At 43.3% G+C, this 24,429-nt stretch overlaps 3 protein-coding genes across 14 annotated transcripts in view; 2 read left to right on the forward strand and 1 right to left on the reverse strand.

Moving 5' to 3' along the window:
* Positions 1-1,497: 1,497 nt before the first annotated feature.
* Positions 1,498-8,518, forward strand: DNAJC25 (DnaJ heat shock protein family (Hsp40) member C25). The gene is made up of 4 exons (XM_051789248.1): positions 1,498-1,833; positions 2,798-2,950; positions 4,755-5,225; positions 7,805-8,518. Exons 1-4 carry the CDS (start codon positions 1,531-1,533, stop codon positions 7,925-7,927), a joined length of 1,050 nt encoding a protein of 349 aa, XP_051645208.1. The 5' UTR covers positions 1,498-1,530; the 3' UTR covers positions 7,928-8,518.
* A 4,645-nt stretch (positions 8,519-13,163) lies between these two features.
* GNG10 (G protein subunit gamma 10) lies at positions 13,164-20,083 on the forward strand. The gene is made up of 3 exons (XM_051789250.1): positions 13,164-13,351; positions 16,616-16,747; positions 18,475-20,083. Exons 1-2 carry the CDS (start codon positions 13,271-13,273, stop codon positions 16,739-16,741), a joined length of 207 nt encoding a protein of 68 aa, XP_051645210.1. The 5' UTR covers positions 13,164-13,270; the 3' UTR covers positions 16,742-16,747; positions 18,475-20,083.
* A 3,691-nt stretch (positions 20,084-23,774) lies between these two features.
* Positions 23,775-24,429, reverse strand: part of SHOC1 (shortage in chiasmata 1) — a 48,425-nt gene continuing 47,770 nt past the window's right edge. For all 12 annotated transcript variants that reach the window (XM_051789271.1, XM_051789268.1, XM_051789264.1 and 9 more), the window contains one exon: positions 23,775-24,114. In XM_051789271.1, the coding sequence (XP_051645231.1) occupies positions 24,014-24,114 (101 nt within the window). In that variant the 3' untranslated portion in view covers positions 23,775-24,013. The remainder of the gene's footprint in view (positions 24,115-24,429) is intronic.

Consider the following 24,429-nt stretch of genomic DNA (forward strand, 5'->3'; position numbering starts at 1 on the left):
CAGGCATATTTCTGGCTTTCCTGGGAAAGGTCTAACACTGAGGTAATGTTCCTGCTGGATACACTGGAGCAGACATGTAGTCCTCCTTTCCAGGAGAAGTCTTCAGGTAGAGGAGATCACAGGCCTGCTGTTGCAGCCACCATCCTGGGGAGCTGTGCATGCAGAATCACAGAGAATCACAGGGTCAGGTTGGAGGGGACCATTGAAGGACATCTGGTCCAACCTCCCTGCTCAAGCAAGATTATCCTGGAGCACATCACACAGGATTGCATCCAGGTGGTTCTTGAATGTCCTCCATGAGGGAGACTCCACAATCTCTCTGGGTAATCTGTTCCAGTGCATGGTCACTTGCACAGTAAGGAAGTTCTTCCTCATGTTCAGGTGGAACTCTACTGTGCATCGCTTTCTGCCCATTGTCCTATAGCTTGGCACCACCAAGAAGAGCCTGGCTCCGCCCTCCTGACACTCTCCCTTCAGATACTTACAGGCATTAGTGAGGTCCTCTCTCAGCTGTGTCTTCACGTAGCAGCAGCAGGAGTGCTCCCTGTGGGTCTGTGTAGTGAGAGGGGCTGGGAGCGCACACGGCAGTTCCCACTTTGGGGCTGGATCCCACATGACAGGCGGCCAAACTCTGAGCTCTGCCAGAAGCAAGCCCAAACCAGGCATGGGCTCAGGCATTATTTTAAAAGGTTTTTCCCTGGAAGAATCACAGAATCATTAGGGTTGGAAGGGACTTCTGGAGAACAACTAGTCCAACCCCCCTGCCAAGGCAGGGACACCTAACAGCAGGAACATGTCCAGGTGGGTTTCCAGTATCTCCAGAGAGGGAGACTCCAGAACCTCCATGGGCAGCCTATTCCTGTGCTCTGCCACCCTCATTGTAAAGTTCTTCCTCATGCTGAGGTGGAACTTCTTGTGTTTTAGTTTATGGCCACTACTCCTTGTCTTGTCACTGAGCACCACTGAAAAAGATTCTGATACCTTCCTCTAGGCACCCCCACCTTTGAGATATTATATGCATTAAGGTCCCCTTTCAGGCTTCTCTAGACTAAATAGGTCCAGCTCCCACAGTCTCCCCTCATGAGGGAGATTCTCCAGACCCCTCATCATCTTTGTGGCCTCTGCTGGACCCTCTGCAGTAGCTCCATGTCCTTTTTGAGCTGTGGAGACCAGAAGTGAACACAGCAGTCCAGATGCGGCCTCACTGGGCCTGCGGTGCAGGATCACGTCCCTCGACCTGCTGGCAGCGCTCTTCCTAGTGCATCCCAGGCTTCCGCGGGCGCTCCCGGCCGCAAGGGCACACCGCCGGCTGAAAGAACGAGAAGGCGCAGCCTGTGAGAAATCAGGGGGAAAGGACTCGTCCTATTGCTCGGCACCGCCGAGAAGAGCGCAACTCCCTCCTACCGACCCCCTTACAGCGCGGGCTCTGTCGCGACCCGCCTCCTGTCGCGACCCCGCCTGGCCCCGCGCTGGCCCCGCCCCCGGCCGCGCGCACGGCGCGGAGCGCGGCCCGGGCCCGGCGGCGGCGAAATGGCGGCGTTGCGGGGCCCGGGCGGGCCGTGGGTGCTGTGCCTGTGCCTGTGCGCGGCGCTGCTGCCGCGGCCGGCGCGGGGCCTCACCGACGGGCTCTACTGCGGCCGCCGCGTCTGCTACGAGGTGCTGGGCGTCAGCCGGCAGGCCAGCAAGGCGGAGATCGCCCGCGCCTACCGGCAGCTGGCCCGGCAGTACCACCCCGACCGGTACCGCGGGGAGCCCGCGGGCGGCGGGGCCGGCGGCGCACAGGCGGCGCACGAGAAGTTCCTGCTCATCGCCACCGCCTACGAGACCCTCAAGGTGAGAGAGCGGGACCGCCGCCGCGGCCGGAGCCGCTCCGGTAAGCAGTCAGGGAGGGGAGGAAAAACACCACGAAAAACCTCCTTCGGTAGCCAGCCCGGGAGTGCGGGGAGGAGGATGGAGTTCCCTTGGAAATCCCTTTGTGTTTAGGATTCGTTCTTTCGAAAAGATTTTATTTATTTTTAACGAGCCGGCTGGTCTTTATCTTAGAGGCATACCTTTAAAAGTAGCAGTGACCCGGGTAGCATATGGGATCTGTAAGGGAAGGCTAATCAGGGCAAAACATGTGTGATTTCGCAAAGATGGAGCCCCGGAATAGAAGAAAGAGACCTGTAAGTGTTTTAAGACTACAAGGAATTAAAAAAGGGAAGTCGTTTGGTGGTTTTTTTTTCTTTTGGAAGAGGAGTGTTGAATGGAATGCAGTTGAGTCTGTCAAAATTAAATTTCCTATCCCAAAATTATATGAGGGAGAATGAAGAAAAACACAGAGAAAATGAGAACAATGAGGTTTTGAAATGGCCTTCCATTGGACAGATTCCACAGCCCTGTAAACTAATTCTTAAAAGTTTTGTAAAACAATCTTGTAATAGGTTCTTCATATGAAAATCTTTTCCAGAACAATATTTATTAACTCCAGTCCATCTGGACTTCTCTTTCTGAAGTTAAAAATACTTATTGTGTGGATTTCAACTGCTTGTCTCCAGTTTTAAATGTCTTTCACACAGTGCCTGCTTGTTCATTTTAAGACTACATATGTCCTACTTAAATGGTCAGATAAGTCTGAGAACAAAATAATTGAGAATATAAGAAAAAGACCAAAGATCTTCCTCTGTGCTTCATACTCACTTGATCTACTGCCAGTTTTACAGCAGCATGGTCATTAATGCGATGTAAAACAAAGCTATAACAGAGTAAGTGAAAACAGGAACCTGAACCTGGATGTGTTTTTCATCTCATCCTGCAGGATGAAGAAACACGTAAAGATTATGACTACATGCTGGATCATCCTGAAGAGTATTACAGGCATTATTACCACTACTACAGCAGGAGATTGGCACCTAAAGTGGATGTCAGAATAGTGATCCTAGTTACCGTGTGTGCCATCTCTGTGTTTCAGGTAAAATTTCATGTTTACATCATTCTCTGAGTTTCTGAAGAGAGAGGTGTAGTGACAGTTCTCATAATGTGCCATTTAATAAAAAATGAGGGTCTGTTCTTCTCTGCTGTGCTGAAGTTCTGCATGGTGTCCGTAGCAATCCTGAAGTCAGAATGTACTGAGCAGATTTTTAACTGCCTTTGGTACCTTGAACAAAAGTAGAGATTATTTTCTTTTAATTTCATTGAGTCAAGTGTAGCTTTTCTGAAGAAGTTACGTAGTTCTTCCTGGCAGGCTCAGAATAGCCTGTTCTTGAGCACAGGCAGGACTAGTGCTCCAAATAATGGGTGTTGGTTTGTCAAGGTGCATAAGTCATTTTTTAAAAAACAGACTAATTGCAAATTAAATTCAAGACTCAATTCACATAGATGATCAGGAGTTTACTAAGATTTGAATCTCACACCTTTAAATCTTGAAACACCACAAGGATGAAGTCAGGAGAGAAGCAAATTCTCTTCAGCAGAGTTTACTCTGAAGGTGGTAGATCCAAGGTCAAGAAAGCAGCCTGTGTCTTAGATGAGAAAATTTGTGCTGTTGCTGACACATATTTAAGAGTAGGAAGATGCATGACTTTTCTTTGGGATCTGTTAGTTTACTGGCTCAAACATCATTAATAATACCCAAGAAGTTTGAGGTATAAAGATACAGCTTAGTCCATGGTGTAGGTATCTCACGATTAGTGAGATATTGGAAGTTGAAATAACAAAACACGTTGATCAGAATTTGAGAGCTTGGAATAGTAAGTTCTAATGGGACATGCTACCAAATACCTAATTTCTCTGATTTTGTTCCAATGGCAAAAGTTTCATTTCACATCTTATTTCTTCATTTGGCTGTAAGTGGAGACACTTTCCTGCAGTTCACCTGCCAGATGATTGCAAATTCACTGTAAGCATCTCTGTAAACTGGTTTGCCTGTCTCGCTTTTTGTTGTTTCTGCTTCTTGGCCTTTGCTAAGGTGCCTGTGTGGTTTCTTCCATGATTTCCGTGCCTCATCTCATGTCATTTACAAGGCACTAGATGGGAACAACATCAGTTCTGAGCTGACCATGACAGTCATTGTGCTCCTGTCTTCAGAAGGAATCATTCTTGGGGTTGTGCTGTGCAGGGCCAGGAGTTGGACTTGACGATCCTTGTGGGTCCTTTCCACCTCAGGATATTCTCAGGATATTCTATGATTCTGTGTTCACCCAGGCAGTATATTCGTGGTTTCTTGTTTGGGTTCTTTTTCACCCCCACTGAAATTCAGAGGGCAGTTGGAGATCAGAGAGGGGTGTTGAATCTTGCAAAGTGAATCCTGTCAGGCAAATGAGATCATCACATACTTAATCCGTGTTTAATGAACAGTGGGTAACAATTGTATAATTAGACGTTCATATATTGGCTACTTTATTTATCACTCCAAGGAGTGGGGCTTCTGAGAATGGCTGGCACAGCCTGGCGTTAACCTTCAGAAGTTGACGATCTTCTCATAAACAAAACCATTCAGAATAGTGCCTGCTTGTCCTTGGCTGTCACTGTAAATTGCTGTGAGATACAGTTCTGTACATCTGTTTTCCAGGTGCTTTACTAAGTTCAGAGGAATGATTACAGCTTCTGTAATACCACAGTAGAACTGTTACCCTCAGTTTTTACCCTTATTATGATGTAACTGTGGTTAAAGGTGTGCGACAGCATTATGTCTTTTTTTTTTCCTGGCAAACCTCTAGATAGGAATGTGTCTGTATAAAAATAAGTTTTTTACTTTTACTGTTCTTAAATTACAGTTCTTCAGCTGGTGGAGTAGTTACAATGAAGCTATCAACTACTTAGCTACTGTACCAAAATACCGTATACAAGCCACTGAGATTGCTAGACAACAAGGTTTACTCAACAAGACTAAAGAAAAAGGAAAGAACAGGCGATCTAAAGAAGAAATTCGTGAAGAAGAGGAAGAAATTATCAAAGACATTATTAAAAATAAAATAGATATAAAGGGTGGTTATCAGAAGCCCAAGATATATGATATCCTTCTATTTCAGGTCCTTCTTGCTCCTTTTTATTTGTGCAAATATGTGGTTTGGTACTGTTGGTGGATTTATTGTTTCACTATTAAAGGGCAGGAGTATGGTGTGGAAGAGAAGCTGTATATCATACGAAGGTACATGAAAATGTCTCAGTCTCAGTTTGACAGCTTAGAAGATCATCAAAAAGAGACCTTTCTTGAACGGCAGCTGTGGATACGAGAAAACTACGAGGTGGGTAGCCCTGGTGAAAAACTAATGTTAGTTACCCATTGCTCCCAGAGTAAGAACTGCCATCTTGTGAAGGTGCTTGGCATGGGTCTGTGCAAAGCATTGCTTCAATTTCAGCTATTGCTTTCCAAATTGAAAACTGTGAGACAATCACTTGGTGTGTTTCCTTTGACTTCTTATGCACATGGCCTGGTAGACAACAGCTCCTGACTATGCCCATGGGTGTAGGAAAGGATTTGCTCAGTCAGAGGACATCTGTGTATGCGTACAAGATTCGGTTTAATCTGATGAAAGGCTTTCTTATAACAGTGTGTTATCATAAGGTTATTACAGGAGGTTGAAGACTATATTCTCCAAAAAGCAATAATTTGTAATAAGGATTACCCTGATTGTCTGAAACTCCTATGTCGTCAGTCTTCTAAGCTTAATTCCTAGCTCAGGGCTTTTTTTTTATTGTGGTTGTTGCTGTTGTTATTGTTTTGGGTTTTTCCCTAACTGTTTCTTGATAGTTCTTTGGCCATCAGTGAATCAGGGACTGTTCCTGCAGTGCTGAATACCTGTTCAAGTGAGGATGGTAAAAAAGACCACAACTGCTATTCTTGCCATGGATAGCCAGTTACTAAATAGTCAATATATAATTGTTGAGGTGTCTGTGAGAGCAGCAAAAGAACATTAACCACAGCATGGAGTTTGCAGTCCAGAATGATTTGGGATGCTGGGGCATGGCAGATTGAAAAAATACTCCCGATTGTTCTGCAGAGGTGCATCTGTGGGGCATCTGGGTGGGAGGTTTCTAAAGAAAAAATACAGACTTGGCCTGCTTAAGGGGAAGAGGAGATGCTGCTGCCCTGCATCTGCTGGGAAAAGAAATGGGATGGTGGCAGGACACCAAAGATAGGAGAATGCTTCTTCAAAAGAAGACAGGGGTGTATTACTCTACAAACCTGAAGAGGAAAATAGTAAAATAGATGCTAATATAAGGAAAGGACTAGCTGGCAGGTGCATATGCGTGTTCAGTTAGTAGCGGTTTGCTAGAAAACAATCTGGAAGTGCAAAAATTGAGCAATGCTACTAGTCAAAGCAGGTGTTACATGGAAAAGGTAAGATAGGATGGAGAAAAAATGTGGTGGTTTCTGATCCATGACGTTTTAACTAGTCATGTTTGGGTCACTGAATATAAAAGAGCTGCATTTGCCACAAGTGAAGTCTGTTTAGCCCACACTCATTTCCTGTTGTGGCCAGCTGCTGATTTTCAGTAAAGAATACATGAAAGTTGCACCTGTATAGTAATATTTATTTGGGATTTCCTGGAGAGAAAATAGTGTCTTTGTAGGTAATTGCTTTAATAAGTTTTTCTTTAATAAACTTACCTAGTCACTGGAATGCATTAAAGCTTTCAGTGTCTGCTGTGCCATCTGGTCAGCAGTTCACCAACATTTGCAGAAGATGGGGTTTTTTTGAAGCCACACGGACTCCTTCTCATTCCAGTATTACTGAAAATGGAGAATAATCATACTTTATTCTCTTCTTGGGCTACTGGTGCATTTGTGTGCCACTACCATATCCTTATTTGAAATATAGTCATGTATTTTCTAGGCTGAAAAACATGCTCTAAGTGTTTCTCCTCAAAAGCTTCTCTGTTCTTTCATCATTGGAGATGTCTATTTGCATATTGTTCAGTTTTCTAGTGTACCTTTCAGGATGGGAAAGATCAAGAATTCAATACATGGTTGCATCATGGAGCTACACAATATTTTTTTCTGTTTTCTAATGATTCTTCACTGAATATTGAGATGGTGTATTTATGTAGCAATCTATAATATTTTTAAATCTTGTTCATGCATAGGAGAACTTTAAATTAAATTGCCTTCTGAGTCAGGAGAAGTCAGATGACACTGAGATGACATAAACATGTATGGTATTGAGATTGATGCTGGCTGTACCTACATAAACTGCCTTCCAGAATAAAAATGTAGGTGCTGTTGCTTTTTTTTTTTTAAGGACAATTGGCTTTGCTAGTAATTGTAGATTTCATTACAATGACACTACTTCTTGTCAGAAATGTAATTATTTGTCAGTTAGTATTGCAAATACTTGACACAGAGATGTTAACTTTGTTGAGAACCTTAATTAGGAATAAAAAGTTCCATAGCAGTATTCTGTTAGATAATGACTTTGAAATGGGAGAACTACAGTGAGGAACTGAACAGCTGCATTGAACAGCATGTGTGCTTAGGAGGGACTCCAAGTTTAGCTTTTGGAGCATTAGCCATTGCTTACTGTGTATTTGGTTCTGTTGAATGCATAAGCATCTAGTTCTTTGGAATAAAAGTTCTGGAGCTTGCAGTACCATCTTAAAGAGAGTAGTTCTGCTCTCAGCAAAAAAGGGGAGTATCTGGACTACGGCTCTTGGGCTGCAGGTGCTCTGACACTTTGTGTCAGCCAAGGTCTGCTTCCATGTTGCAATTCAGTCTTCTGTAAGAAAAATAAACTGGCAAATGGTTGAAGTATAAACACATCCCACTTCAGGCTGACTTAAGCTGTTTCTTTGACCTTACTAAAATCTTCTCTCTGTCTATCAGGTCTATAAACGAGAACAAGAGGAGGAGTTAAAGAAGAAGATGGCCATGGATCCCCGATGGAAGCGATATCGGCGGTGGATGAAAAATGAAGGACCTGGAAGACTGACTTTTATTGATGATTAAAAGTTGACGAACAAAATGTGTGCTAATGTTGAAAGTGATTTGCAAAACTTTTCATTACATCGTTCAGAGTTTTGTCTGCTGTGACTTAGCAGTGATCTAAAACTCAGGAATTTTAAATCAGGCTGAAGCATAATACAGGTTTACCATTTTTATAAATCAGACCTATTAAACAGGCTCAGCTCAATGTATATATGCCATTTACTTGGGGATCTCAGTATGGAATTCATTATTCCAAACAATGTATTTTTGCTAGATATTTCACATTCATCATCAATGGAACCATAACTCTAGTTTTTCTGAAAATATTCCTAGTTCAAACCTTGAAAGTCCTGTTTTTCCTCTTTAAATTGAAGGGTTCCTGCAAATGGACTCTGGAAATTCATAAAAAGGATTTCGAAGCAAGGACCATTTTCTGTTTTCCTCTCTTTTCTCCTACTTTTCAATCTAATTTCTAAGATGCCAAATTGGTTTTTTTTGATGTAAACAATATGGGGATTATACCAGACTACTGCTATTCCTGGTCCAGTTGGAAATGGATTTTATTTTTTGTGGGAATAAATGATGCATGATTGATCATCATCGTGATGCAAACAAGCCTTAAGTCTTTGTTCTACAGAGTAATTCATGAAATAGTATGTTTAGATATTTTGTGTTCGTTTTTTCATCTTGTACATTGAATTACACCTGGTTGTTCAGAACAAGTATACCAGTGAAAATTAGTCTACTAAATGTGACATTTCTTTCACCAAAGTATTGGTTAAAGGGAAAAATGACCCTTTTATTAAAAAGGGCAATTTTGATGCCTTAAGTAAATAAAAATTTATATATGCACACTGAATTTGTTTTAAATTCTAAATCTAAAGTATTCAATGTGTTTATCTCTTCTGATCAGACCTCGGAGTACTTAGAATAAATGATGCATAACAGCAGACTGTTTTCCTCTGTAACTCAGCCCAGGTCAGAGAGTTTCCATGATTTGCTGATAAAAGGGATTCTGTTACCTTATTTCTCCTCACTAATTTTACTGGGGAAGGGCAGATGGGAGCATAGTCTTTCGTTTGTCATTTATGACACCTGTAAAAGCAAGTTCCTCTGAAGGGAACTGCTGAAGATGGTGTGTGATGAGCTGCCTTCTGTGCAGATTGGTTCTGGGAGCACAGCTTTTGAACGTGCTGCTCCTGACAAAGCCCATAGTAGCTGAACATTTTAAAATGCAGATTAATTTTTGAAGCAAGAAGTTTCTTATTCTGCAAATGGGACCTGTCCTCATTCTTTGCAGAAGACTCTTCTTTATGCTTCTTTTGCTAGTTTACCTTTCACACACTTCTGGAATGTTTGTCTCAGTTTTCTGTTTAAAATAACACATGTTCAAAAGCATGATAGAAGCATTATGCTAAGTCTCTGTACGCAGTAGTAAAACTGAAGAGGAACTGCTAGATTTTCCCTTCTCTGTGGACTGTGTAGCAATAAACTTAATTCACTTTGTATTCAATTGTCAATTTAAATCTAAAAGTTGTAAAAGAAACTATATAGAATAAGCTGTGCTTGCTTTCATGGAATAATCTTGGGGGCACTGCAAAGATGCTTATGAAGTGAGAGACTGCAGCTTGGGTTTATTGCTGCTTCATCCCCCCAAAACACAGTCTCCTGTAAGAGTGGAAGGGGGAAGATTAGGTTGCTGTGGTAGAAGCAAAGAGTGAAGCACAAATAAAATGGTAAAAGAATGAGGCAGGGGTATGCAAGAGGATCTAATCCTGTGGCCTCAGTTTCACAGGGTAACAGCTCTGCAGCTGCTCCTGACCTTGTGCCTCATTTTGCTCTGCCCTTTCCCAAGTATCTGGGTTTTGCAAATATGCAGTAAAAACACAGATCTATTTTCCCTTTTTGCCTACCTTCCTTGTAACCATGATTAATTTCTTGACCTGACACTACAGTGGGAAATCAGTGCAGTGGAGGTACAGTATTTTCAGAGGACGGAACTCTATCTTTTGGCTGCAATGGTGTTTCATCTCTGTAACACTGTGGCCTGACACCAAGTGAGTGAAGAAGTCATCGGGTATCCTACAACCTTCTAGAAAGGAGCTAGCTAAGCTGGGAGTTCCCTCTTTGCTCAACATATGAGCCCTTTAAAAATAACCAGATGCAGACATCAATTCATGGAATGCACAAAAATTTGCTGGGCAGCAACACTGCAGTCACAACTTTGTGATGAAGGGTAGAAAAAACTCATATGTCTTTAGAAAGCTGTCAGCACTGCAGTGACACCTCGTTAGCTGAGGCTACTGAGCATTTCTAGCCTAACATGTCATTGGAGTTCTAAGTGGTGTCTTTTTTCGGGGCATAAATTTTCAGAGAGTGATGAGAGTTACAATACTATGCTCAGTATAGCCAGTGTAGATTCAACTGACTTTAGAGAGAGGCATGTGCATGAATAAGTATTGCTGGTACGAGGTAATGGTGAGATTATAATGGGGAAAAGTGTGACCTTGGAGAAGATTCAGCATGAGTCCTTTCCATGACCATACTGAGGCTTTGAGGCACAAGAATGTGCGTGGCTTGTTGTCCCTATGGAATCAGAATCATTAAGAGTGGAAAAGCCTGATAGGATCATCAGGTCCAACCATCAAAGCAGCACCAGCACCATGTTCAGCACTAAACCATGTCGTCAAGTGCCGTATTCACAGGTTTTTTGGATGCTCCCAGGGATGGTGCCTCCACCACTTCCCTGGGCAGACTATTCCAGTGCTTTACAATCCTTTTCATGACGAAATTTTTCCTAATATCTAAACTATACCTCCCCTGGTACAGCCTGAGATAATTTCTTCTTTTGTTACATGGGAGAAGAGACCAATTCCCCACCTCAATACCTTCCAGGCAGTTGCAGAGAGGGATAAGATCTCCACTGAGCCTCCTTTTCTCCAAGGTAAACAACTCCAGCTGCCTCAGCCACTCCTCACAGGACTTGTGCTCCAGACCCTTCACCAGATTTGTTGTCCTTCTCTGGACACGCTCTAGTGATGTGTTCAAACAGACTTCTCTGAATCTTTAAGCAGAATTCTCCATTCCTTCCTTTGATCTCTGTTGCAGATGGAAGCTGATGGTATCGTTCTCACCTTTAACCCTTCTTTTGAATACGAATAGATGTTATCAGGTGTGTTTAACAGGTGTTGCTTAATGCTTATGGAAAGCTTTTGTGTTTTACGTCCTGCTTGGCAATTGTTTAAGCCGGAGCTGCAGATCACATCCTAATTGGCACTCAACATAGGGCTCTGCCTGTCCTGATCTGAACTTCACTGGAAACTGAGTAGGGGGCACCTCTCCAGAACACCATCAGAGATCACGAGAGACAGGCCCATACAGGCTGTAACAAGTATTGCATAAGATTGCCAGGCTCAAAGACTATGCATTAGGTAGATGTTTACTATGTATTAGATAGGTCGGTTTTTGTAAACTTTAGTGTATACATTTCCTTGCTTTTTACGCTTTTGTGTGCTTGATTTGTGGAAAAACTTCCACTCTGCACCCCGCGCAAAATAATCGATGTCTCCTTTCTAATCCTGACTCTTTGTCCATGTTTAGAGAGTTCCTAAAGTTCAGCAATACCAGCACCTTGATGTCTATCTTGAAGTAGGGGGCCCAGAACTGGGCCCAGGACTCGAGACATAGCCTCATCAGTACAGGGAGATAATCTCTTCCTTGGTCCTGCTGGTCTCTTTGTTTCTGATCCATGCCAGGATGCCACTGGCCTTCTTGGCCACATGGACACACTGCTGGCTCATGTTCTGCCACTGTCAACTGGCACTGCCAGATCCTTTTCTGCTGAGCAGCTTTCCAGCCATTCTTCCTCCAGCCTGTAGTGCTGCCTGGGGTTGTTGTGACCCAAGGGCAGCACCCAGCACTTGGTCTTGTTGAATCTCATACCATTGGCCTCAGCCCATTGATCCAGCCTGTCCAGACCCCTCTGCAGAGCCTTCCTGCCCTCCAGCAGATCAACACTCCCATCCAACCTGGTGTTATCTATGAACTTGCTAAGGACTTGATCCTCTTGTCCAGGTAGTCAATGAAGATATTAAACAGGGCCAGCCCAAATACTGAGCCCTTGGGAACACCACTCATGACCAGCCACCTACTGGATTTAACTCCATTCACCACCACTTTCTGGGCCTGGCCATCCAGCCAGCTCTATACCCAGTGAAGAGTGCACTCATAATGAGCAGCCAGTTTATCCAGGAGAGTGCTATGGGAGATGGTGTCAAAGGCTTTACTAAAGTCCAGGTAGACAACATGCACAGCTTTTCCCTCATCCTCTAGTTGGCTCACCTTGTCATAGAAAGACATCAGGCTGGTCAAGCAGGACCTGCCTTCCACAGACCCATGCTGGCTGGGTCTGATCCCCTGTTTGTCCTGTCTTATGTTCAGAGCAACCATTTGAGGCTATAAGCTTCAACCCACTGACTTTTCAACAAGGCAGCAAACTAATGGCCGACAAACCCCTGCCAAAAAGTGAAGGGACTTATTTATGGCCACTGGTGAAATGGTGATGAACAGTTTTGGGTGAGGATGAAACAACACTGGCACCAGCTGCCAGGCAGTTTGAGTCATACAGCTGCCTGGGGGCAGAGGAGGATGCTTAGAACTCCATCTCTGTCAGTGTTAAGGGGCAAGTTTAACTGGGCTCTGAGCAACCTGATCTAGTGGGTGGCATCCCTGCCCAGGGCAGGGAGGGTTGAAACTAGATGATCTTTAGGATTTCTTCCAACCCAAACCATTCTTTGAGCCTATGGATTCCCTTTCATCTCTTCTTTCTTGCCCTCCTTTTTTTTCCTCACTTCTTTCCCCTCCCTTTTTCCTGCTCCTTTTCCCTCCCTTTTCCATTTTTTTTGCCCTTCCTTTTTTTTCCTTCACCCTCATTTTTCTTCTTTGTCTTCCCTTTCCTCTTTTCCTTCCCCCTACTCTTTTTTGTTCCCTTTTCCTTTTTTCCCCCTCCCTTTCTCCCCCCTCCCCCCCCTTTTTGTTTTGTTTCCCGTTCTTCGCTTTTATTTTTCTCCCCTTGCTGTCCTGTTTTAACCAACGACTTTTCGTCCCCCGAAGCACCTTTAGTCCCCACCCAGCGCCGCTAAGGGCGCCGCAGGCGGCAGCGCTCGGGGTTGTCCGTCGGGGGGTGTCCGTCGGGGGTGTCCGTCGGGGCGGTGCCGCCGGCGCTGCGGGCGGAGCGGCCGCGGCCCCTCCCCGGGGCGGAGGGAGCGGAGCCGAGCCCAGCCGAGCCTGCCGGAGCCACTCTGCCCGGCTGTGTCCTGCTCTGCTCCGCAGCCTCACGCCCTCCGTGTTCCCCTCGGGCTCGGCATGTCGTCGGGCGGCAGCCTGAGCACCATGCAGCGGCTGGTGGAGCAGCTAAAGCTGGAGGCGGCCGTGGAGAGGATCAAGGTGAGCGGGGGTGCCGGACTTGGGGCCGGGGGGAGGCGCGGGTGCTCTGACCTTCGCGGCGGGGCCGGGAGAGAATCCCCTCCTGCCCTTTCCTCCGCGTTGTCCACGCCCTGGGAAGGAAGGGGACGAGGGGTGCGTGTGCCCCGGGGGAGCTCGGAGCCCCAGCCCCGCGGGCGCGGTGAAGCGAGTGCTGTTCCCTGTAGAAGGAGCCGTGATAAATAATACAGTAGCCCCTCGTTAGTTCTGCACAAGCAAGCAGATAATCGGGAGTAGTTCCTCGCAGCGGAGCCAGGCGACTCCCCCCCGCTTCGGAGAGCTGGCAGGATCTGCAGGGGGAGGCAGCGCGGTGTGGTACCCACTGGCACACTTGGAGAAGGCAGGCCATTTGCTACGCATGCATGAACCTTCTCCTGCTTGCATATTTCCAGACAAAGGCGGACTGGTGAGGCGGTCCTGTCATCCGCCAGCTCCTCAGGTTTGGTGACTTGTCCAAGACAGCTCTTAGCTCGCAGCAGGTCTGGGGGAGTCCACAACTACTTTGCAAAAACGACTCTTTCCAACAACTCACAAAATCCAGCACAGTCTGTGAAGGGATGAAGGTCAAAATAATTTATATCCAGTGCTTTCCTCTTCTTTCATCACCTCCTTTCTTCGCCATTTTCTCTGGCCCGTCACAAAACATAGCTTCCTCAATCTGACAACAATGCCGGTACATTGAGTTGCAGGAACTTAGCTAATTGATTTAAAAAATAATTCAAAATACTTTTCCTCATTACTTCTGACTCTGGGCTGGTGAAAATTTGAAGTATTCATTGCAAGGTGAAACCACTATGGCTTTTGGATATCATCCTAATCAATTTGTTAATGTTAGTAAATTTTATTAGCACATTCTGAATCAGCAGACGATTCGCTACAAGTGACTGTGATTTATCACTGCAGTGATGTGAGGGAATCTGAGAAACAGCATGGTTCAGAGTACAAATGTAGACTCTTGTGGCAAGAAGGATATTGTCTAACACTGAAATGGTTGACCAAACCACCAGTTATTGCTGGTGCCCGGATCTCTGTTCCTGCTCATTTTGAGGAATATATACCCCCCCTCGCCCTGTTGCGGGGTTTTTTTGTGGGTGGGGAGGGGGTATAAAATACATAGTTTATAGTTTGCAGGTACTTTGTGCCCATAACGTATTCTGGAACTGGACTTCCTATGTATTTATTATGTGTTTGCTTGTATTCCAGGGAGTCTTGGCCTTGATTGGCCTCGGTCTCATTTTTCTTGCAGCATTACACGCAGCAATCTGTTTCCAAGTCTGCTGTTCTAGGAACCTGTTCATGGCTTTGAAATGACACATGATTAAAAATGTATCTTATAAAAAGTGTCATTTGGCTTTCTTTAGATACTAATAAGGACTATATTCACCTGGGGAAAAACCACCTGGTTCAGTTTTAGCAGACACTGGTATAGGAGAAAACATTGTTTCGGCTACTTTGAATAGACAATGTGTTTCCAGACGGAAGAAGGCTATGAAAGGATTTTTAAAAATACATTTCATACTACAAAGTTCCATGGTGATTTTGTTTACTCTACCAGCTGAAAAAGCAGACAGGAAAAATATTTTCAGAAAGAGGAAACTGAGTAGAAAGAAGTACCCGCACACATCTTGCACACAGGAGGCTGTTGCAGGGAGCGTGGTTGTCGTGTGATGAAATATGGCAGAAACCCTTGTACTTTTTATGTGAACTGAAGGAATGAAGAATTTTTTGGGGCATAGGTAGGGCTAAGAGTAGATCTGGTTTGTAAAAAAAAAAAAAAATAAAAAATTATACCAGTATAATATAGCTTAGTATGTGCTGGAAAGTTTGATAGGAAAGTGCAAGGAAATGCTGTGAGGAACTGCTAACTCTCCCAGAAAAGATCTCCATGCAGCCTTGGCCTGATCAGTGTTGGCAGGTGGCATCTCTGTGGTGCACAGTCAGGTACCAGCAAGGGTACCAGCTGTGGTCGAGGCAAGGGGGGTAGTGCTGCATGGGGTCCAAGGGACTGCAGGACACCCCTGCAGCCTCTAGAAAGGTTCTCCTCAAGTAAGGAAGAAGTGACGAAGCCCACTGATGTAGCAGGAATCCTTACTTCTCCCTGTACTCTGCCCAAGAGAACCTGGGAAGCTGAGGAGAAATGCTCCTCACAGCTTCTCCCTGAAGTGCTGACAACAGCCAAGTAAATTTGGGCAGTACCAGGTTGAGTGTCTTGGAGGAGATCATGGAGGAGAGTTGGAAGGTGGTGAGCAGGAGAGCAGCAAAACAGCAAATGTGCTAGGCCAGATTTCCCATGTACTTCTAGATGCTGTTAGATGGGATGGCCCATCCATCCCAGGGGCTCCTGGGTGGCCCCTTTAGACAGGAGGCTGGGAAGTGTGGGTGGTCCTTCTGGTTATTGTTTTGGCAACCCTGCAAAGTTGTGTAGGAAGAAAAATCACTATTTCAGGAGTCCTGTAACAAATCAGAGGTAAGCTAAGAGGGGAACTTGTATTCCCATCAATATGGTCTGTTATTTCCTTTTATAAAAAAACTATCAGATGGCATGGATTTTGACAGTTCCATGCAGCTATTCCTAGTGTGTGTCTGGGACATTGTGAATTCCTCTACATTGTCCTTCAAGAATACAGGTACATGACTGACTTGCCATCCACAGGGAGAGCAGGGGAGTTCAGTGCTGAGGACATCTTATCTTTGGGATCCTAGGCTTGTTCTGCAGCTCTGGACTCTCCTCTTTGGGGCCAGAATATGGATTTGAAGTTCTGAATTCACTGCTGGGGGAAGGTGACAATTTGGACGGTCTTAAAAAGCTTTACATCCTCCTCTTCTTTCTTTCATTCCTTAGTATGGTTTGTGTTGCTTAAAAGTTTGGAAATTAAAATCCTTTTAATAAATTATCTGAGAATCAAAGAGTTCAGATATAAACCTGAAAAAAAGTAGATTGGAAAATACTGTGGTCAGGTCTCGGTGCATTTTAATGAGGACAATTTGCATCACACTTGAACCTCAGTCCTCTGCACTTTCCTGGCTCATCACTAGCCTAGTATTTCATGCATGGTTCCTCAGAGCTTTGTAAATGTGCTTCTGTTCTGATTTACTTGGTGTTTTAGAATCCAAGAACTGACTTGGCTGCACTCCAGCTCTGTTTGATAATAGCTCTTCAAGAGGAAATGCCTAGTAGATGCTTATGAATGAATTAGTTTCCTCTCCGGGTTTGTTTTTCCTTTTCAGGTCTCTCAGGCAGCTGCAGAACTCCAGCAGTACTGTATGCAAAATGCCTGCAAAGATGCCTTGCTTGTTGGGGTTCCTGCGGGGAGCAATCCCTTCCGAGAACCCCGATCCTGTGCTCTACTCTGAAAACAGGTAATAAAGTCACAGATACCATGACAACCACTCTGATTTGAAACTCAAGCCCTTTGCAGGGACAAAGAAACATGGTGATAGTTGTTTAAATGTTGAGTTCTTCGTGGATAAGTGTTTATCATTTCCCTACTGGCTCTGCAAATGGTTTTCTGTTTCTTTTAGGTGTGGCAGTTGAAGCATGTTTTTTTCCCACATGTCCTTCTAGAAGTGTTTTTTTTGTGAGTTGGGTTTTTTTTGTTAGGATAGTTGTATTTTTGTGTTTGAGCAACTCTAGAGTCCTTAGCAGCATCCAAACTAATTAAAATTGTCCAAGACACACAGTTGTGTTTGACACAGACAGACAAAAAACCCAGTCACATCCCCAGCCTGGAGAAGACAAAGCTGTAGCAGTTGCATGTGTTGTGATAACTAGTTCACAGCTTAAACAAGAACCTTGTTAAAATACATTTGGTCTTCAATGTCATCTTGCAGTTTATTTGGCTATGTCTGTCCTTAAGCTCTTTCTGTTCTTACTGTTGGTACAGCACCAAAAGTGATGGAAGCAAAGAGGAGCTGAGGCATTCTGTAATCCCATCCTTTTTTGGCACAGGTCTAAGGGATGAGCTACTCCCTAAACTCTGCCTTAGCACTCTGCCTGGCTTGTACCCATGTAACACCTGCAGAGTACATGGGTGGGTGACCATCCAGCATCTGCAAATCTTTGGGATCCAGTTCTGTGATTCCCACTCCGGCCTCTCCCGTTAGTCGTACAGGTTATCAGTGATTGCAGCAGGAGAAAGAAACGCCGTGCATGCCAGTAGCCCTAGGCAGGACCACACCATAACTGGGAAAATCTATTTCTTCTGTGTGACAAATGAATGTGGAAGTAGGATATTTAGAAGGGTTACTCTTCTTTAAAAGAAAAAAATAAAAATAGTTCCTGCTAAAGAGCTGAAAAATCTGCAAAGAGAGGAAGAGCCACTGAATTCTGTTCCTTCTTTGAGAGTGCTGTCAAATACAAAAGGAATGTTTTCTTAAGGGCAGAATTTAGGCTAGAACATAAAATCTTCCCCTTCCTGCTGCCAGGGTTCCTGAGCTTGCAGATGAGCTTTTGCCTCATCAGTAGCGTGGCTTTGATTGTTGCTACATAGGTTTAACAAACAGGTTTGAACCTAAAGGGAGAGAACAACTGGACATGAGATGCTATTCTGGAAAAAACTTGGCAGGGGAGAAGCAAAAGTAGATTTTCTTAATTTAGGTGCTACCCTTAATTATTCATGCAAATAAGATAAAATTCACAGTGACTGTTGCATGTGTTCTTCTGTTACTGAAACAGCCTTTCTACCTTTTCTTTTTTTTGGCAGTCTCTGTGTGTATGGATGTATGTATTGTAGGATTCAACTTTGATCCCATCATTCAGATAGGTTACAAAATATTTTCACAAGAGTTTGATGATTAATTTATTATGCTTTGAGAAATGCATAGCTCAGCCCAGGATGTTTTTTAGTATTTTTTTGCTAATAGATAAAATATGAAGTTTATTATTATTTTGTTATCTTAGGATCATAAGAAAATCAGAGCAAAGTAAAAAAGCCAATAAGAAATGTTATGATATGCAAGGATACCAATATCCAACAAAGAAAGGTTATTCATGTTTTCTTCAGTGCGAAGGAGCTTTTCTGTTGTAATTTGTAAAAGAAAGCTTAGGAAGAAGGCATTTAATAAATCTTTTCTTTTTCCTCTTATAGGGAAGGTCATCGGAGAATTGCCTTCAAGCATGACATGAATAATAACTGCCTTTCCTTCACAAGAAAAGTCTCCCTTTGTGTCCTGACTTTTATGTGGCTAAAAACAGTGTCCTAGATATTTATTCGTTTGTTCTTGTGAATCTGTATTCCACTATCTTTTGGTAATACTTTTAAAGTTTTTTAATGTAACTGTATTAGGGTGGGTTCGAAGCATACTGAAAACTGTAACACCATTGAAATCTCAACAAAAAAGCCCAATATTTATTACAAAGAAGTGGCCGGAGTAAACGGGAACCCAGAGAAAGAGAAAACGATGAGGAAATACGACACCCTACTCACTCAGGTGTCATTCATGGGGGATCTTACCAACTCTGATTGCCATAAAATCCTCTGCAGCAGCTGCGTTTTTCGGAGGGTTAGCAGCTCACACACAGCAGGCGTCCCCACTAAAGACAGCTTGGTCCTTCGTGTGGAGCAAGCTACCCCAAAAAACGAGCTGTCTGCTTTTATACAATCAACTGAGCACATCTGCCTAGGCAGGTGTGGCCAGCACCTCCCCACCAGAGGTTCTCGGTCCCACCCCCTTGGTTATACAAGTGCATCCCTTCAGCGCATGGATGAGTACTTTGGAATTTCCCTTCCACATGCACAGTCTGCTTCGGGGGTCTTTTCTAACTGAGTCGGGGGTCGTTACTTCATCAATTCCTCTTTGGTTTCTCCTTCAAATGTCCTTGATAGATGACAAGCCAATCACAGAACACCATTTAATACAGTTTATACAAGAAGCTCTCTCTCCAAGGACGAAGTTCTCGTTTTATCAGTGAACTTGGCAGGGAAAATATAAACTCTTACAGGTGGCTGGGCCAAACACAGACCAAAAGTGTCAACATCCCTGATACAGTAACTCTCATTCTTTTCATAATCATCACCGCTGTTACATACTATGCTAACTGTACAAATATTACCTAAGAAGTTTACATTTTAGAAATGAAAAACATGCAAATTTTTACCAAATTACTTACTTTAGTCTTGATAAACTGCAACACCAGAGTGATAGCAAAAATTATTTTTTTTTTTCCCTAAAGAAAACAACCCAAAACTGAATAATTAGGGTACAGAGCTAAATGCTGTTAGTGCTGAAGTAACATTCTCAGGGGGAATTTTGCTTCCATTAGCAAGACCTGGAGCCAAATTCAGGGTTTTTTTTAAGTGCATCTTGGTGCAAAAATGACACGTCTTAGACGTGCTGGACACAATGTATAGCATAGGCTTGATTTCTAAAGCATGTTTTTTGCCATACTTCTAATCTGTAATCCTTCTTCTAATATGTATTTGTAAAAGTACTGCTATGGTGGAATTTTCTTGATGTATTTAAAATGTGACCAAACAGACACTAAAAATCCAGGAACACCCAAAGACACTTGCATGCATCACTGTCAAGGTTTGCAGTACATGAAACTTACTAAAATGTACTTGGTGATTTGCCTTCACTTTTTTATAGAGCACTTTTACAAGAATAACTAACTTTTTTAATAGGTTTTTAATTTTGTCTACTTTCTATTGTTTGTATTAATCTTTTAGAAGTTCAGAAATAAAATTCCTATCACTATTGGCTTTGAACTCGTTGTGTAATTGTAACAAAGAGCAGATACTGTAAGGAGGAGGGTACTTGGATTTTGCGGTGGGAGGGGAGGCCTCAAGCGCTTTGCTTTTTTGGGAAGAGAAGGTTGCTGTTGGATTTTTAGAAAATCTTATTAATAGAAAAATCCTATTTATAGCTATTTACTATTTCTATGGTAAATAGTAACAATGTTATCAGGCTCAATTACACGTCTTGAAACTGTAAGGAAGAACTCTGAGTACTTGATGTTCATGAATGTTAACTGAAATGGGACAGCAGGTGTCCTCCAGGCTGATGTCTTTGTCAAAAGATTTTCATGCTTGCTGTCCTGCAGAAGGACACCAACATGAGAGCTGTAATACTGCCAATATGTATTGTGCCTCTAAATACACATTCTCTGGAGAGAACCTCCTTCCTTAAGAGGTTTTCTTTGCTCTGGCTTCCTTTCACAGTAGGCTATTTGAATGTGGCGGTTTTCTTTTAGTACTTGACACAGGTATGCACTGCTGAGGTCCAGAGAAAGCACGGTTAATCTCACTTGCACAGGGGCAATCAGGGGTCAAAATGCTAAAGTCAAAGGTACTGATGAGCATATGCTTCAACAGGCCTGGGACAGCCATCACCTGGGTGCTGGCCACTCCCTCCCTGGCAAGCCTTTCGTATTTCTTTTATCTCCTGACATAAATCTCCCCTCATTCTCACATCTGTTTCTCTCCCCCCACCCATCCCTCCCCCACTGTTGCACACACCTCCTGGCTTAGCTCAAGTTCTGGAGTGGCTGCTGAGCTGGCATAAGGAGTAGCCAAATCACAACGTGCAGCAGAGAGCTGCTGGACAGCCAGTCAGCCGCTATTGTCTCTTGGCTGCCCTGCCCAGTTCCACGTGGTCTCTTTTCAGCAGGAGCAGCACTGTGAGCACACTGCAGATCCTGGCTGCATCAATGTCTTGCACCAGTGATGGATAGAAAAACCCATGCAGCAGCTGTGAGATGGATTGGGAGCACTCCCCCACGATATTCCTCTGAGCATGGTGGTTATTCCTCAGACACGGATTGCAGCCTCTCCAGAGGAGTGTGGTTGCTGCACCCCTTTGCTCTCAGGGCAGTGTGCAGCTGAGCTGCTGGGTACAAGCAGGGAGAGGATTAACAGCAATGCCACCTCTGCCCTCCCAGGCCATGTGCTGTGACAAAAGTTGAGTGTCAGAAGGAGCTCCAGAGTGGGATTAGTTGGCATTGAGGCTCTTGTCTTTGTGTTGGGAATCAGTGTGATGAAGTACGCCACTGCTGGTCATTTTCTGCTGGGTAGATGAGGCAGCGTCTTAGCGGCTCAGCTTTTACAGGTCCCCTTTTCTAGGTGTAACCAAGGAACCTGACAGATGAGCCTGGGCAGCTGTCTGCTTCTGTAGGCAGCAGAACAGGTTGTCTCTTACCTATCCAGTCTACAGGACAGCTGCTGGTGTACCTCGGTTTGCATTACTGTGCTGAACTCAACACTGCGATGCCTTAGACCAGGACAAGCATTGCATTTTGCTGCCTCTGCTTTAACAGGTCTAATCTGCAGTGGGGTGGAGAGCTGTGGGCAGCATCTTAGCTCCCTTCACAGGCTTTACCAAAGCCCATCCAAGAGGGCCGTCTGCTGCACAGAGGCCTTCACACCATCTGATGGCAACAGGTTCCACAGGATGCCCCCCGTAAAGCACACTGTGAGTGCACACATCTGTGCACTAAGTGCCTCACACGAACTACAAGACCCCCTTTGCTCACTGTCCTCTCCCTCGGTCTATCAGCAAGACACCTACAGGTGCCACCTGCCTGGTCATAAAAAGTTTACAAACTTGTTCCAGGAATGGAATGTCCCTACCTGCTGATGGAGGACTGGCGATTAGGTTCCGTATTGCACGTTTTTGTGTAAGAATTAGCTGCTTTCTAATTCTTAGTTATAGATACTTCGGGGGGAGAGGGGGAACGCATCTTTGTAGTGCCATAGTAATTTTACTCCACATTAAACTGACGAGGGGGAAGAATGTCATATTTGATAAATGTGTCAATGTGTCCACATCTGTGGGAAATTGAGATTTGTCATAAACAAATACAGTAAAGCAATCAGTCATTGCAAACATTTTTCCTTATTTTCCACTACATTGCCCTTAAATTAACTGTACACTGACATTTTTTCTACCTAATGAAACTTAATGCAGACAGCATTTGAATTTTCTTATTTAATGTAGACAACATGTCTTTGTTTTCAAAGTAACCTACAGATTATCTAAGCTACTCTTTCACAACTGTTCCTGTGAAAGTTCTGGTGTCAGCCTTTGCCTGTGGGAAAGGAAGACATAAATACATAGCTTGGCACTGGCAGCTATAATTTTCTCCAGCTGTGGTCTTCTGTGACTGAGACTTTGTAGAGCTGCACTTTAAAAGAAGAGATTCCTGGTTCTCGCAAACTGGGAGGTAATTTTAAAAAACAGAGTCAGACCCATGATGCAAAAGACAGAAAATGGTTAGGTCAGATAACCACAAAAATGGGCCAGAAATAGTAAGCAAACTGCAATTTTTATATAAGTCTTCATCTTATTCAGGGAAATGCTGGCTTGGTTGCAATTTTACTAGAAATCTTTTTATATTATCACCTGTGAAAGGTATTTTCTAAAGTCTTGCAAATAATCTGGGTACAAATAATTTGGGGATATTACTGTGAACTAAAATTGTGATTAGTGCTGTCATCATAGCTTTTAAGAATCCAGTTAAAAATCAGCAATCTATTTTCTCTGGGAGACCAAAACTTTCTCCCCTAAGTCCTTTTTTCATTTATCCATACAGTGAATATGTGCTTAATGTCAAATAAGTATTTAACTGCAAGCATAAACCATAAACATAGTGGGTTTTTATTTTCTTTATTACTTCCCCCCACAAACTTTCTGTTACTGCATCAAGCTTAAAAGGTTTGTGGGTTTGAAACCTGAATCATCTCAGCTGAAGGCCACTGATCAGACAGAGACATCCTGGAGCTGGCAGGCACGCCTGTGCAAACTGTGTATGCATTCCTGCAGCAGAATGGAGCTACTGTCTACCATTGCTCCCATACATATTTCCAGTTTTGTTGCCAAATCTTTTGATGGAAAGGAGGGTTTGGACACTATTCTATGCTCTTCTGTAGCTCACAGTTCAGATAGCTTTTTTTCCTTATCTCTCACCCCTTCTAGTTGTAGCCTACAATATCTGGAAATGCCTCCCAGATGACTCTCAGCTCCCTACTTGCTGATGCATTCCAGAAGGCTCAAAAACATGGATGACAACAAATAGCCTCCACCAGGTTATGCAGAAAGTGAGGGTCACAGCATAGTTCCCTGAATCAAATCTATGAGCATGCTAAATTTCAACACATCCTTCAAATGCTGTCCATAAAACATACAGGTTTTCCCTGTAGTTTAATTGTGATTAAAAAAGTTCAGGAACTTATCACATGGTTCCGAACCCAAAGGACAACTATAAAGAGTCACAGATCCAGGTGCAAGAAATTTCTTGAGACTTTATGAGAAGCATGGAGATTCTGGCAGATCCAACCTATTTTTACATTTGAAAAGCTGCATGCTCAGGGAGCAAACATAGGTGAATTGAAAACACCAGGAGCTTCAGCATCTTTTTTTTTTCCATTCATATTTTATTTTTTATGTGAAGAGTGATAAAGTACCTTTGTATCACCCCTGAGAACAAACAAAGAAGTAGTAATTCTCAAGCTTCAAGGAACTAGTTTGTTTAGTAAAACTTTAAAAACAGACAAAAGAATCCTAAACTAGTAAGGATTCTCAAATCTTAATTTCTTTCTAAAAATTAACAACAGTAAAAATTAATCTATTTCCCTTCAAAGACTTCAGGAATTTAAAAAAATAAATGTAATATGCAAATCCCCATTCCATTCAGAAGAATTTAAGACGTGTTTGTCCGTCATTTCTTCCAGGAACTCTTTCATATGTCAGTCTCCTCTTTTTGAACTCTGGTATTTCTGGAAATCCTGAATCTGGAAAACAAGTAGTGGAGAAAAAAAGCCCCATGATAAACTACAAATACAACACATAACTATGTGTTTCATATGTGCTCGACTTAACTTCAGCAGGCTTAACAGTGTTTCTCAGAAGCAGTAACAGACTAGCTTTAACCAGCACCCTTTCTATGAAAAGTATCAAATGCCATAAAATAAAATATGTACAGATTAATATTAACTACTATTTACTGCTACTGAACAATTTTATGCATATCATCCCATAATAAGAATATATTCATATATAGTATGTACAAAGACCTTATACAAAAATAAATAAATCAACCTACACTA

The sequence above is a fragment of the Manacus candei genome, unplaced genomic scaffold, assembly GCF_025592945.1.
Source record: "Manacus candei isolate 608988 ecotype Guabito, Panama unplaced genomic scaffold, ASM2559294v1 h1tg000027l, whole genome shotgun sequence".
Taxonomy (NCBI): Eukaryota; Metazoa; Chordata; class Aves; order Passeriformes; family Pipridae; genus Manacus; species Manacus candei.

Coding starts and splice junctions, on each gene's coding strand:
- GNG10 (XM_051789250.1), top strand. CDS start 13,271: ATGTCGTCGGGCGGCAGCCTGAGCACCATGCAGCGGCTGGTGGAGCAG. Junction 13,352..16,615: donor CGGCCGTGGAGAGGATCAAG/GTGAGCGGGGGT, acceptor TTTCCTTTTCAG/GTCTCTCAGGCAGCTGCAGA.
- DNAJC25 (XM_051789248.1), top strand. CDS start 1,531: ATGGCGGCGTTGCGGGGCCCGGGCGGGCCGTGGGTGCTGTGCCTGTGC. Junction 1,834..2,797: donor CCGCCTACGAGACCCTCAAG/GTGAGAGAGCGG, acceptor CTCATCCTGCAG/GATGAAGAAACACGTAAAGA. Junction 2,951..4,754: donor GTGCCATCTCTGTGTTTCAG/GTAAAATTTCAT, acceptor CTTAAATTACAG/TTCTTCAGCTGGTGGAGTAG.